A 13240-nucleotide genomic window follows, 5' to 3' on the forward strand; every position below is an offset into this window, starting at 1 on the left:
GGCTGTCCTGCATTTAACTGCTGATGACTACATTGTCCCTGAAGTTGGTAACAGGGGATTTTAGGCCTTTGTTCCAGATGGGAAATTGCTCCAATAATGAGTGTTGAAATGAATGCCTGAGTGTTTTAGTCGTGCTATTACCCTTTTGCCATTCTGTTCCTGGGACCCTGCCATTGTTCCATGTGATTAAATGACTGCTAGGGGTTTGCTGGATAGTGAAGTGCATTAACACAGCCAGGGAGAGGAGAAGAGGGAGGCGGGGGAGGCCGGGGGGAGGGTGGCGGGTAGGTGGATGGGTGGTGGAGTTGGTGGGGTGGAGGGTAAGAGGCGAGGCAGGAGAGTGAGTTTTAAATCCTACTGGCTGAGATTTTAAGGGAAGCCTTTTGAATCAAATCTGCTCTCATCCGATTACTGACTGCTCTTTGCATTTGGATAAGAGATGGAGAAAGGGATGGGGAGGACGGGGGGAGGAGGGGGGCAGATAGTGGGATGAGAATGAGGGAGGGGGCAGATGGATGAAGTGGAAGGGGACAGAGAGAGAGAGGGAGTTGTGAGAACGGGAGCCGGTGTTTTCTGCGCGACCGAGGCCTATGAATCTGAATTTGAGTCTGACCGGTGACTCTGGTGCCTCCTCGCTGGTCGCACACCAGAGTCCGGAGGTCTTGGCCCAACTCGCTGAACAAAATCAAAACTTCTGACTGACATTGCAGAAAACGCAGCTCTTGTTCATTTGGTTATAAGCAGAGCAGGCCTATACTTTTAGTGTTGCAGTTCCTCGTAGTTGAAGTGTCCAATCATTGCCAGTTTACACTAAACAAACATTTTACTTGTTGTAATAAAGCTGGTGAACATGATTACACACATTTATAGACCATGAGATAATAGAAACTTGTCAATCAACAGAGCTGTTGCTGTGTTAGTTTACTTTGTGTGAGCCATCTATGTCAGGGTGTATCTGACTGTAGCAGGCCACGTTGTAGGTCAAAGTGGATTTACATGATTTTTGCATTCAATGAGAAAATGTACCTTGTTTTGTTTAGTATTTAATTCAGTTTAATTAACATTTTGTTTTATTCATCTAGTCATTTTCATCTATAATCAGTTTCTCATTAGTTTCCAGAAACTGATTCAAGATTATTAAATGTGTAGGATCACATACTGTTATAGATTTTATCCATGTTGTTCCATCTCGGTCTGTTTGACCATGCTGCTTCCTCTGTTATTCACACACACTCACACATGCTTGGATTCTACATTTGACACCCACAATAACAACTTAACATAGTTGTATCATGCAGATTATGTCTGGCAGCATTAAGAATCAGACCACAAAAGGAATTTGTGTGTTACTCAGATTATCAGTCTGCACAACAAAAGCACACACAGCGCTGTATACTGATGCGATGATCCAAATCTCTGCTGTGTGTGTCACAAACAAAAGATAAGTGCATTAAATGTGTCAGTGCAATCTTGAATGGCATATATTTGATATTAAAATGTTTTTAATTGATATTTTACATACTCTAAGTACACAAGTATATAAGGTTCAAAGTGTGCTGCATTACAATAAATCCTTAACTTTGTTTAACATTTTTTGGTGTTAAAGGATGTATCATCACGACAGGCAACACTTCCTTTAAGCTTCAGTATTTTCTTATTGAAGATGCTGGTGATAAATGTCAGACTTTTTTCATTTTAGACTTTCAGACTTTTCATCCCTCTGCTCCATCATCTGAGCAGCGTGACACAACTGCACACACGGCACACATACAACTACCAAGAACAGACCATCCAACTCACCGCTCGCAGGAGACTCCTCTCAAGGTGTGTTGGCAGGTGTGTAATCACTCTTCCTCCAGCGGTCTCCCTCTGCTCGTTGTCATAAGTTCAGCCCGCCTGTTACTACACTTTCCCCCGCTCATTCACTTTTGGTATCACGCACAGTGTGATATTCCTCCGCCACTCACTCTCTCCACTGCTCCTATGAGGAACAGATGAGGATTGGAGGGATGAAGGGAGATCAGTGATGAGGGGATAAACCCTGGGATGGACAGAAAGAGGGGTTGGGGGGGTGGGGGTGGGGGTGGGGTGAAAGCGACGGAAAGGGAGAGGAGACAGTGGGGGAAACCAAACAAGGTGCCGAAGCATGGTTGCGGGGTCACAAGACGGGAGCTGGGGGTGAATCCGAATCAAAAACCCAAGAGATGGAAATCATGGAGGGGAGGGCAAAGAAGATAAATAGAGGAACCGGGAACATGACTTTTTATGGTACTGTGGGAGTCTTTAAAAGATCTATGACTGGCAGGAGGGTTTGTGTTTTGTAAACCTGAGGTGAACCTAATATTAGAAAGTTGAGGGGCAGAGCGGAGATCTGACAGGGCCCAATGGTGAAGTATGAAATCACTACAGGATACAGGAGAGTGCTCAGCTAACAGTGCCACCAAGCATGAACATTCACTTATAGGAATAAGGATGTATGTTATCTACAACTCTACAGTCTCTGTGCTCCTTTGTCTTTTTCTTTCTAACGATCTGACCAAATGTCCCACCAGAGGGGCACTTCTGCGACCCACATACTCTTCAGGATCCCTCTGTTTGGCCTGTGCCTTGGCCTTATTGGCTCAAGTTCTGCTCCACTTCAACCTTAGCACAAAACAAACCCCCCAGACTTAAAGAGCTTCTTTTAATTTTTGCCTTTGCCCATTAGAAAGTGTGCGTCACTCACCTCACTGCCACTGCATATTATCTAACAAAGTGAGTCACCTGTACTAGTTATGAAACAGCACAGCTTGTGCTCACTGTCATCACACTTTCAGGCTGTAGGTTGGATCAGTTTATCCACTAAACATCTTTACAATGATCCTTTGACAGTCAAAGAGCTATTGTTTACTCATTGTATGTGTGCTGCTGTGTCTTACATACCTTGTAGTTTGCTTTTAGCAAACATGGTCAATCAGTCTGTTAAAGCATCTCAAACTTATGTTTAAATAAATTTACCCGTGCAGGGCTGCAGTAACATGTCATGTACACATGTACATAATGCCACCTGACATGATACTCAAGTTGACATGTGACACGGATGCTAAGTAGAAAACCAATGATAACAAAAGGAAATGAGACTAAACAGAGTCTGAATCCTCACTTAAGCCCTGGGATGCTGCTGCTGTAGCTAATTGTGACCTTTGACCTTAGGAGAAAACTTTCCTACAAGAATCAGTTATCACATTATTACTTTCTGCGCAAACCCTCGGGGCTGAAGATTCAGATGATTAAACAGCGTCACTGCACCACTGATACTGTAGATTACAGGCTCCTTTGTGTGTTTACACGCTTGCATACATTTCTGTGTATGGAAGAAAAAGGCTTGGAATGTGTGTGTGTGTGTGTGTGTGTGTGAGAGAGAGAGTTCTTCCTGCTCCCTGGGTTTATTCTGATTCAGCACGGATAAATTCAGCTCTGTAGTTTCAGAGTGTTGACCCTTGCTCAGTAGAGTGTGGCGATGACAGAGGCAGGCCTCCCGTTTTGGCTGAGCTGACACTAGATTTGGAGAAATGGAGTTAGGGCGATGGAGGATGTGAGATGGTGTGTAAAAACCACAAGAAAACCAAAAAGAGTGGAAAAAAGGATTGTGTTAGCAAGCGCAAGAGTGCAGACAAATAAAGACAGATTTATTTTGGGCTACTACTAAGACCAGTGGTGTCTTTATCTTGCATTATCCCTGTTAGAAAATCTTTAATTTTATTTTACTATTTGTAGCTTGGATCATAACTAGCATTGTTTTGCTTCTGTCTCACTTCCAAAGTCGTATGAATGTGGTACAGAATCCATCTCATTGTTGGGTTGAGTAGATTTTGTTTAGTCCATTAAGGGCCCCTGACCCTTTGACCTTGTTTTGAATGAATGAGGTGCAGGATGGCATAGAGTGAGAGGGGTGGGGTGACTGGATTAAATGATTTATTGTGACACGAGTGTGGGGTTAGGGCATGAATTATGATCCTCACACTCCTATTGAATCTCATATTGATGATTACACCTACAAGTGATGTAAAGCATCATGTGGTGTGGCCAGGAATCAGCACTAGACACCCAATAAGTGGTGTGGGCCACAAATAGTGGGAAAGTTAATGCGTGGAAGTGCAACACAAGGGATGAGCGATCCCGTCCACTACTTGCTACACACAGCACTCAGTTATAATGACGAGAGGATGTTGTGATTTCAGTTTTATAACTATGCTGTGAGGCCTTGCGTAATTTCTGCTAATCATATAAAACACGGCAAGATGACATCATCACGCAGCTGTAAATTTTATGCTTTTCCGCCAAGTGTGTAATTAGAACAGGAGACAGCCCGGGTGCTTAGTGTGAGGATATCTTAGATGCATTATACAGACATAACACCTACTTAAGAGAAGATTAATGCAGACTTTTAGGGTACTGCGTGGTTTCAGCGTGTGAGGGAGGGAAGAGGTTAAACCCAAGGCTCCATTAAACAGTCCTGCCGACCCAATTCTGCTGCGGCGGGGGATTATAACACAGGGGGGAGTGAGAGTGTTAATATGGGCCATAAACAGTGCTCGACTTGAACCTAATGCACGAGACGAAAACGGAGGGAGGGGGGCTGACAGGAGGCACTGGTTGTAATGGGAAGGATAAGATGGAAGTGGGTAGTCGAGTGTCACTCCACTGGACGTGAATGATTAAATGATCTCTTGCTGGATTACTATTCCATATTCTAAATGGGAGATTTTTTAAGCTTCATAAACAAATGCACTCATTTATGAGGGATTAACAGTAATCTCTCTATTTCTATCCTTCTTTTTCCCTGTGCACCTCTCTCTCTCTGTTCCCTCCTCTCCCTCTTACTGCCTTGAACTGTAGTTTTTTATGCACTATGCTGATGTAATTACTTTTAGTTTCCTACTGCTGTGCTGCTGTCTAATTGCATATCTTATCACATGCTTGTACTCTTAACAGACAGGTTACAGACTGAGGACCCTCTCATTTTTCAGTTTAATCAGCAGGCAGCCACAGGCCGTGTGAGGGAATCACTTCATAGATTACACAGGCTTTCTTTCACTTTGCTGTAATGCTCTTTCTGTACCTCGCTTGTGTGGATGTGGCACACAGTTCTCATGCGACACTGGAGTCACGTTCATTTCTTCTTTTATTCTCTTCATTCATCAAGTGATCGAGTGATATCGGTCAGTAAAGCTGCTAAAACAAAAGTACAGACGGACATTAGAGAGCGAGGAAAAGGTTGTGTTTCCCTCACTTACCTTCATCATATACAGTATAAATACAGTCTATACACATGATGCAAGCTTTACATGAAAAGGCAGCAGGATGAAGAGAATCGGTGTGTGGGTAAAAAAAAAAAAAAGGAAAATCTGCGTTGTGAAATCAAAGAGCTGTTCATGGTTGGTGCAATGGCCCTGGTTGTTGGATGGGGAATTTCTCCACTGAAATGGATGCAAATGAAACTGTGTTCCAGTTTCAGTCTGTCAGGTTTGTTCTGGCTCTCACAGCTCATCTTTGCCTCCCGTCACCCTGCCTCTCCCTCTCCCTCTGCTCCTCTCCTTTGTTGCTTGGCTCCGAGCGTTCCTGGAAGTGGCGGAGCTGCCCTCTGACTCCTCTTTGTCCTTTTTCACCACACTCTGTCCGTCTGTGGCCCATAAGGCCTCCGCCTCCTCTCGCTCCTGAGGAAGACAAAAAAAGTATAGCAATGATTAAGTATTGAAAATTACAATGCAAGTTTGGAAGCAACTAATTACATTTACCCCTATTAAGAGAATCTGTATTTAACATCTATGTTCTTTCAGGAAGAATATTGTTAAACTTGTTCTAAAGAGACCCCGAGGAGTTTGCTTTTGGTTATAAAATAGTCTCATATTAATGTGGATGAATCTACGTTACTCACACTTGTTAATGGGTCCATTTGCGATAAATATATTGTTTTGTCTTTATTTTGATATTATTATTTAGTGGTCGGCTCGCCCAGCATTTCCTACTTTGGTTTTCCTGGACGCTGCCGGGCGGGTCATGGGAATAACGCCGCTGAATCGCCGTTTATGGTTGGAACTACTAGGGTATCTGATTGTCTTCGAACCTCCGACTTTCATTCTTGATGAATGAAAACATTCTTGTTAAATGCTTTCGCTTTCGCCTGTTTTGCGCCGGTCCAAGAATTTCACCATGCGCGCAGAGGCTAATGGGAAATGTAGCGTGAAAACACTTCACTTTCCAGAACTCCTCGTAGTCCCTTTAATGTTTCTAGTCTCGTCCGTCTGACAATATCCTATTAACAAAGAGGCTTCACCAGTAAAAGGTAATTCTCCTATTATAAAGTGACACTGAAGTTTTTGCTGAGGAGTCCCCACTGGAGCCATGATAATGATTTATATTAAAGTGTACAATAATAATAGCACTAGTAGAGAACACCCAGTACGAGCTAATGTTAGTAAAGTTGTGTTACTGACATACACAACTTTACTAACATTAGCTTGTATTAGCAACTATAAGCTCCATGACAGCAGACCAAGTAAGGCTATAGCAGCAAAAAGCTCTGAGGCTACTTATCTAAAAAAAAACCTAAGACATTTTTCATCTTTAGGAAGAAGTTATTTATACTTTTATGTTACAGTCTCACTGTAAAGAGTTAATCAGTGTGTGCCGTGCCCAGTGTGATTCCAACAGGACGACCAACTAAACTGATATCTGATATCTGATTTCAATGCAGAAGCTTGCTGGGTTTCAAATGAATGTGGATACTGGATGATTCATCATTTCCCAGTAAATCTATAGCATGGTATGTTCACAGACCAGGTACTGTAAATGACAGAAACAACCACCAAATTTGCATTTAGCTCTGCCCCCATCTGGTCTTACCTAACACTGGTGTCACAACATCAACAGCTTCGTGACTACAGGAAGTTTGAGGAGAGTGTCATCCTGATGCTTACCATGTCCCTGTAGAGCTTCTCCTTTGTAAACCACAGGGCCAGCGAGCACCTCCGGCCACTGGTCACTGCAGTGACACCGTGGGGGTTCACCGGACCTGACGAGAAGCCCACCAGTCGACCGCAGCTCGGTGTGACTCGGGCCTGGAGACACGGAGGAGGAAAATGAAAAGGCCCAACAAACATTAGCGCGTGCTGGTTTAAAAACCACAGATTTAAATTATTGATGATATCAGACCAGGTTGAAAAGTAACTTACTGTTATGGTCTTGGCATCCCTGTTTGTAAAAAACAACTCTCCACCATCAAAGTTGTTGTTCAGGTAGAGAATGGCACTGTGAGAGAAACATGTCTGAGATGTTTGTTCAGGTAAATTAACACAAACAGATCTGTTTCTATTTTACTCTATTTTCCCTGGACCGTCTCTTTCAAACTACCTCCTTCTATTCAAGGGACTCATAAATACATCACTGGATTCAAGGATATGGACTAAAATAACGATACCTCCATCTGGCTGTATCTCTAAGTATTATTCGTGTTAAGAATTTGTGTGTGTACCTGAGGTCTCTGTGTATGAACGCTGGTGGTTCCCTCCAGCACTGCTTAGTCTCTGGCTCAAGGAGACAGTTGTCAACATGGACGGGGTGAGACAGGTCCAACCTGCCCTCCTGGTCACCTGAGAGCAGAGAGCATTGGTTTACTTAACCAAAAGAACTCATTCAGTTCACAATGTCTGAACTCTGTGAAACCCTGTAGCTGTTTTTACTTCTACATGAGCAGATTAACCTCCCTTCAGAGAAACGTGGATGATGATGTTGTGTTACCTGTGATAGCACTGCGGCAGACCAGGTGTGTGAAAGACACAAATAGTCCTGAGGGGCTCCTGAAGTAGGAGTGCAGCAGGACTCTCACCCGCTCGCCAAGCTCATGTAGCAGCTTGGCATCTGTTTGGTTAACCAGACCCTCCTGTGCCAACTGTAAAACAACATTTACTCTCATTTACTTTCAAACATGAGATCACCACTGTGCACCATGATAATCTCCTGTTCGCTCACCTTTACAGCCCTGAGCACTGTCAGGCCCTCAAAGGTCTCATGAGGTGTGTGCGGAGACCGTCGACCTCGGTAACCATCCCCAGCTGATGCGGCAGCCTATCAAGACGCAAGAGGAAGTGGAAGGTGAGCTTGTTCCTGATTCTATCTGATGAGGCCCAACTCTTTCACCAGAGTGAACTTACCGTTGCTAACTGCAGCACTCTGTCACACTCCTTCTCCGTCATGACTCCGTCCAGAACCACGCGATTTGTGCCGTTCAAAACCTCGTCGTCCATGGTGATGGTCACACCTACACGAGGGACCAGACCGCCTGAGAAGAGGAAACCGGTGAATTATAAACTGCTACAGAATTTTTTTAAAAAAGGACAGTGACTCCTGTCTCACCTGCAAAAAAGCCACTGTCATCCACTTCCTCTTGCTGCTGTCCCTCGTCTACCCTCTTGTGCATTTTCTCTTTTTCAGCTCTAACAGCAGAACATGAAAGACACTCAACATTAACTTTTAATGAAGCACAAGAGACTTTATCACTTTTCGTCCTGCCTGGCTCACCTCCAAGTCTCTCTCAGGGATTCAGGTACGACATCCTCTGGAGTCCAAAGATCCTACATGGAAAAGCAAGCATTGATCTCATTGAGGATAATTATAATAATGAATTATTATTATCCCCATGTGCATCAGAATATAGTTTATTCAGCAGCAGTGCTTACTGGGTCTGTGAAACTGAAGTCCAGGTTCTCCATACCAAAATACAGTAGCTTCTTCTCCTGCAGAGAGCGATTGATGTACCGGACAATCTCCTGTATGACAAATACACACAAACCTGTTGTCAAACACTAAAAGTAAGTTGAATGTGAAGTATGTCTGTGCATGAGCAGTGATTCCTCACCTTTACTGATTCACACATTAATGTTTGACAGAAAAAAAGTGGCACATTGGTCAAATTACTGCTGTATTTTAACCACACTGTGTTCAGAATTGTTCACTCCCACATCAGGCTGAAGAGATTTATGGATTAAGAGGGAAAAAAATCAAAGAACTTAGGTCATTACTATCAACATAGTGGTGATTTTAATATAATGGATAGTGAGCCGTACCTGCACAGGCTCTGTCCCTTGTGACTCTGTGTCGCCTCCTAGTGTCTCATAGTAGAGCTGCAGGTTGTCTAGAGAGTCCTTATCAGACGGGTAAAACAGGAGAAGAGAGCGCAGAGTCCTCACCGCTCCACTGATGTCACCAGCTGTTGGGAAGCAGTAATGCAACCTCATGCATTACACCGAACAGGCACAATATTATGACTACTGACAGGTGGAGTGAATAACACTTCATCATGGCACCTGTTAGTGGGTGGGATATATTAGTCAGCAAATGAATATTTTGTCCTCAATGTTGATGTGTTATAAGCAGGAAAAATGGGCAAGTGTAAGGATTTGAGCAAGTTTGACAAGGGCCAAATTTTGATGGCGAGACGACTGGGTCAGAGCATCTGAAAAACTGCAGTTCTTGTAGGGTGTTATACAGAATACACAGTGCATCAAGGTTTGTTGCGTATTTGGCAGCAAAAGGGACCCACACAATATTAGGCAGGTGGTCATAATGTTTTGTCTGATTGGTGTTTATCATCACTTTGCGCTAAACAGTCATTTTGTTGAATTTAAAACCCTTACCTTTAAACTGTGCAATGTGCAGATGCTCCAGCTGTGTGGGAAGGTAGTCCTCCTGAGAAGATATTCTTCCAGGCCGCGTGGCCACCTGGGTCACACATGACTGCCGGCACGACAGCAGGGAGAGAGAAAGAGCTGGATGGGGAGTAAAAATTTAAAAAAATTGAGGGCTATATCTTTTCTTTCCATCTCTGCCAGAACAAAACATTCAGGCTGCAGCCTTTTTTCCTCACCTGCGGCCTTCTCAAACACGCCACCAACACCATCCACTCCCCTGTCCTCGGGCAGCCGTTGGGAGGCCACCTCGCACTGCAGCCTGCACTCCTCCGTCTGCCGCAGTGTTTCATTCACACACACTTTCCAGTTCTCGACCGCCTTCACCCAGTCAGACGAGGCCTCCTGCTGGACTGCAGCATCATACAGGACCTGGGTTTTATAGAAATTATAATGATATAGTTCCACTATACACAGACTTTTTTTTTTGTTTCATTACAAAAAATTAGCAAAGGGCAAAATTTGTTGTGTTAATTAAAAGATAAAATGGTGTCTGAACTCTGAGATATAAGTGGATGCAATTGCACAGACCGTCTGAGCCAATTTCAGACAAGACTTATCGTGTTATAACACGTGAGACTTCAATGAGTAAAACTAGGTTTGGATTGCATGGTTGGAAAACAGAGAGTGAAGCTGAGAGAGAGGAATTCAGTCCCTCAGGCTGTGGCTGGTTCTACTTGGTTACATTTCTAAATATCTCTCTTTGAAAACACTCCTTTTGGAGCAACAGTCATCTGCTGTGTACAAAATCAGCTCCAACACTATTCCAGACTGAAATCCACCACCTCCCTCCTCCTCCTCACCCAGTGCTTCTCATTTTCAATCTCTCTGTCCTGGAAGGCCTCCTCTGTCACTCCCTCCATCCTCCTGTACTTCTCAATGTTGTTCCTCATCTCCAGATGACTGGGATTGGCCACAAAGTAGGTGTGAGCTGCTGACGCTGCCTTCTGCAGCTTTTCCAACTGGTATGGATGAAGAGAAGAGTGTGGTTAAAGTTTATCAAAGAAGGACAGGAGTGTTGCTTCAGAGGAAAGTTGTGATCCGAATCATAATTTGGTTTATTGGATCACAGCACAGACATTAAGCATCTTGTCTTTAAATGCAACTTTGAATTCAGCTAATATGCACATCAACCAGAGCTAATGTGAAATGACTGTTCATTAGACTGTCACAGACGCTAACAACTGCCTGAGGAGCAGCTTACCTTGTAGTATGTGACCTGCAGGAAGTTGTAGGGGTTGCGAGAGCTGAATTCATATTCTATGTCTGAAGAAACAGGGAGCTGCCCTGCAACGGTGACGGAGCGTCCAACACAGAACTTCAGACACTCAGCTCTCTGCTGCACCCAATCCAACATCCAGAGGTCCCACAGACCCTGCTCCTTAGAGTCTGACAACACAGAGACCAAGAATCATATCAATGAACATCATCTCTTATTTACAAAATGTCTAAATGATAAACGCTGTTTATACACTGTCTACATTTGGAATAAAAATGGAGCTTCTTCTGTATGTAAACACCACATAGACTTTAATAAACAATAATAACAGTTTAAATTGTACATATTAAATCAAATGGTTTTAATATGATTTATGCATTCATGTAAAGGGTTTTACTGTTGCAATATCTGAACTATTTTACTACTAAGAATTTATTTCATTTTCATTATAATATTTATATTTCTCTAGTCCTCTTTGATTTTGCATTGCACTAGTCTTCTACCCTTTTGCTCAAAGTCACGTACTCAGACACTAAAAAAAAAAAAGGGAAACTGACTTCTAGCTCCCCACCAGTAATTATCCTCCACCCAGAGCAGTTAGTACAGCCCACTTCCAGCCCTAATGATAGTAAAAAGTGACAGGAAGCAGTAGGCTATGTTATGGTTATAATTGAGTGTTTTATAAACTCTTGAAGAATTTTAAACATGTGTGCAATGTGCATAGTCCAATACAGGAAACAGATTTACTCTTTGATAGAACTACTTTGCTTACTTTAAGTTTACTCATATGTGTAGTGTAGGACATGGAATGTAAGAGGTGACAAGTAAACGTGACCTCATTTACAGGGGTCACAAAGCCAAAGAGTTTGGGAACCACAGGAAGAGGACGTGGAAAATTCAGCATTGCATTTAATTCACACATTACTGAATGTTACTGCACCATTCAGAAGTGAAATTTAAATGACTCATTATCACCTGAACAGACTGTAGTAAATCTGGCTCACCACTGACTCAACGTTGGAGCACCAATCACTACACCCTGCTGACAGTGCAAACACACAAAGTTATCATCATCACTTCATAACATACCAAGTTTAGAGAGTGCCTCCTTCCCTGCTGCCACACAGTCGTGGTAACACTGCCTGCGGACCCTGAACAGTGACTCCTTGGTCACGATGGATTTCTCCAGGAACTCCGCAGCTTTGCTCCACTCGTCGCCAAAGTATGCACGCACCCCGCTGTAGTACAGAAAGTCAAAGGGCTGCAGCAGCGACAGGAGATTAGCGCTGCCGCCGACACCAAGAGATGCTGGAAGAAAGAAATGAAACGCCACGTATACAGTGAGACGCTCACAGAGCCGCGCCATGGTCCGAGAGAGCAGCCCGGTGTGGAGGAGACGGAGCTGGGAGACCGAGGAGGAGGAGGAGGAGGAGGAGGAGGAGGAGGGACTATGGAAATATTTAGGGAACGAAGGAGACTCTCATCCAGAAAGTTTTCACCCGCTTGAGAAAAGTAAACGCCGTCATTTCAGACGATGTGGGCTCTGTTACTCCTCGCCGACGGGTCGTTCCGTTAATTTAAAATCGAGTTGAATTAAACTTGTTCGCTTGTTTGGGGCTGAATGACGCAAAGTCATGTTTCCAATGGATTATTAGGCTACGCAGCTGCAGCTGTTGAGTCGTTGTTGTAATTCTTCCGGGTGGCCGCGAGGGGCAGCAGTTGGTATGGTTCAACGGCCGTTACCGTAAATGTACAAATACACCGGTTGAACCAAAATCAATGAACCCCTTTCACTTATTATTTACAAGAAACTAGTTAATTCACTCCGAATTAGAATAAACTAATATTTATTTATTTGTTTTTAAATACAGAAATAGCACTTAGTTTAAGGAGCCACACAGGGTTCATAAGCATTCACATCACAAACCATTGTTTAATCAGTGTTAGACCATGTTTATTAAATGGAGCCACCAAAAAGTATTGTTTTATAGTAGAATAAGTATTCAAATGTTGTAGGCCTACTGCCCTAAAAGTGCTTATATCAAAGTCTTGTGTGGCAAAAAATAACAAAACAAAAATAAATTCGATTGATCTGAGAAGAAACATGTTCATGTTATGTTGTGATGCCATCGTGTCAATATTGTATAAAAGCAGGGTAATGCTGAAGGTCGCTGGTTGAGGTGCAGGTATTTTATGTAGCCTAATGGTTAATGATTAGTTTCTGTATTGTTTAATCTGCTACTTCTAACTCTATTTTTCCCACTATTGATGCGATAGGGATGTAAATTCCCTTCGC

General features: G+C 43.2%; 1 protein-coding gene across 1 annotated transcript; it reads right to left on the reverse strand.

The window, feature by feature from the left end:
* Nucleotides 1-5151: 5151 nt before the first annotated feature.
* On the reverse strand, nucleotides 5152-12339 carry p3h3 (prolyl 3-hydroxylase 3). Its single transcript, XM_083989258.1, has 16 exons — nucleotides 12034-12339; nucleotides 10930-11114; nucleotides 10529-10687; nucleotides 9905-10097; nucleotides 9675-9806; nucleotides 9105-9247; nucleotides 8718-8807; nucleotides 8560-8612; nucleotides 8395-8474; nucleotides 8193-8320; nucleotides 8011-8106; nucleotides 7780-7930; nucleotides 7514-7631; nucleotides 7215-7290; nucleotides 6960-7100; nucleotides 5152-5696 (listed from the first exon to the last, which is right to left on the reverse strand). The coding sequence occupies exons 1-16, from the start codon at nucleotides 12308-12310 to the stop codon at nucleotides 5520-5522; spliced, it is 2199 nt and encodes a 732-aa protein (XP_083845384.1). The 5' UTR covers nucleotides 12311-12339; the 3' UTR covers nucleotides 5152-5519.
* Between the last annotated feature and the right edge of the window lie 901 nt (nucleotides 12340-13240).

Source organism: Trachurus trachurus (assembly GCF_905171665.1).
Source record: "Trachurus trachurus genome assembly, chromosome: 16".
NCBI classification, from domain to species: Eukaryota; Metazoa; Chordata; class Actinopteri; order Carangiformes; family Carangidae; genus Trachurus; species Trachurus trachurus.

Coding starts and splice junctions, on each gene's coding strand:
- p3h3 (XM_083989258.1), bottom strand. CDS start 12,310: ATGGCGCGGCTCTGTGAGCGTCTCACTGTATACGTGGCGTTTCATTTC. Junction 7,291..7,513: donor TTCATACACAGAGACCTCAG/GTACACACACAA, acceptor TTTCTCTCACAG/TGCCATTCTCTACCTGAACA. Junction 5,697..6,959: donor AGAAGCTCTACAGGGACATG/GTAAGCATCAGG, acceptor TGTCTTCCTCAG/GAGCGAGAGGAGGCGGAGGC.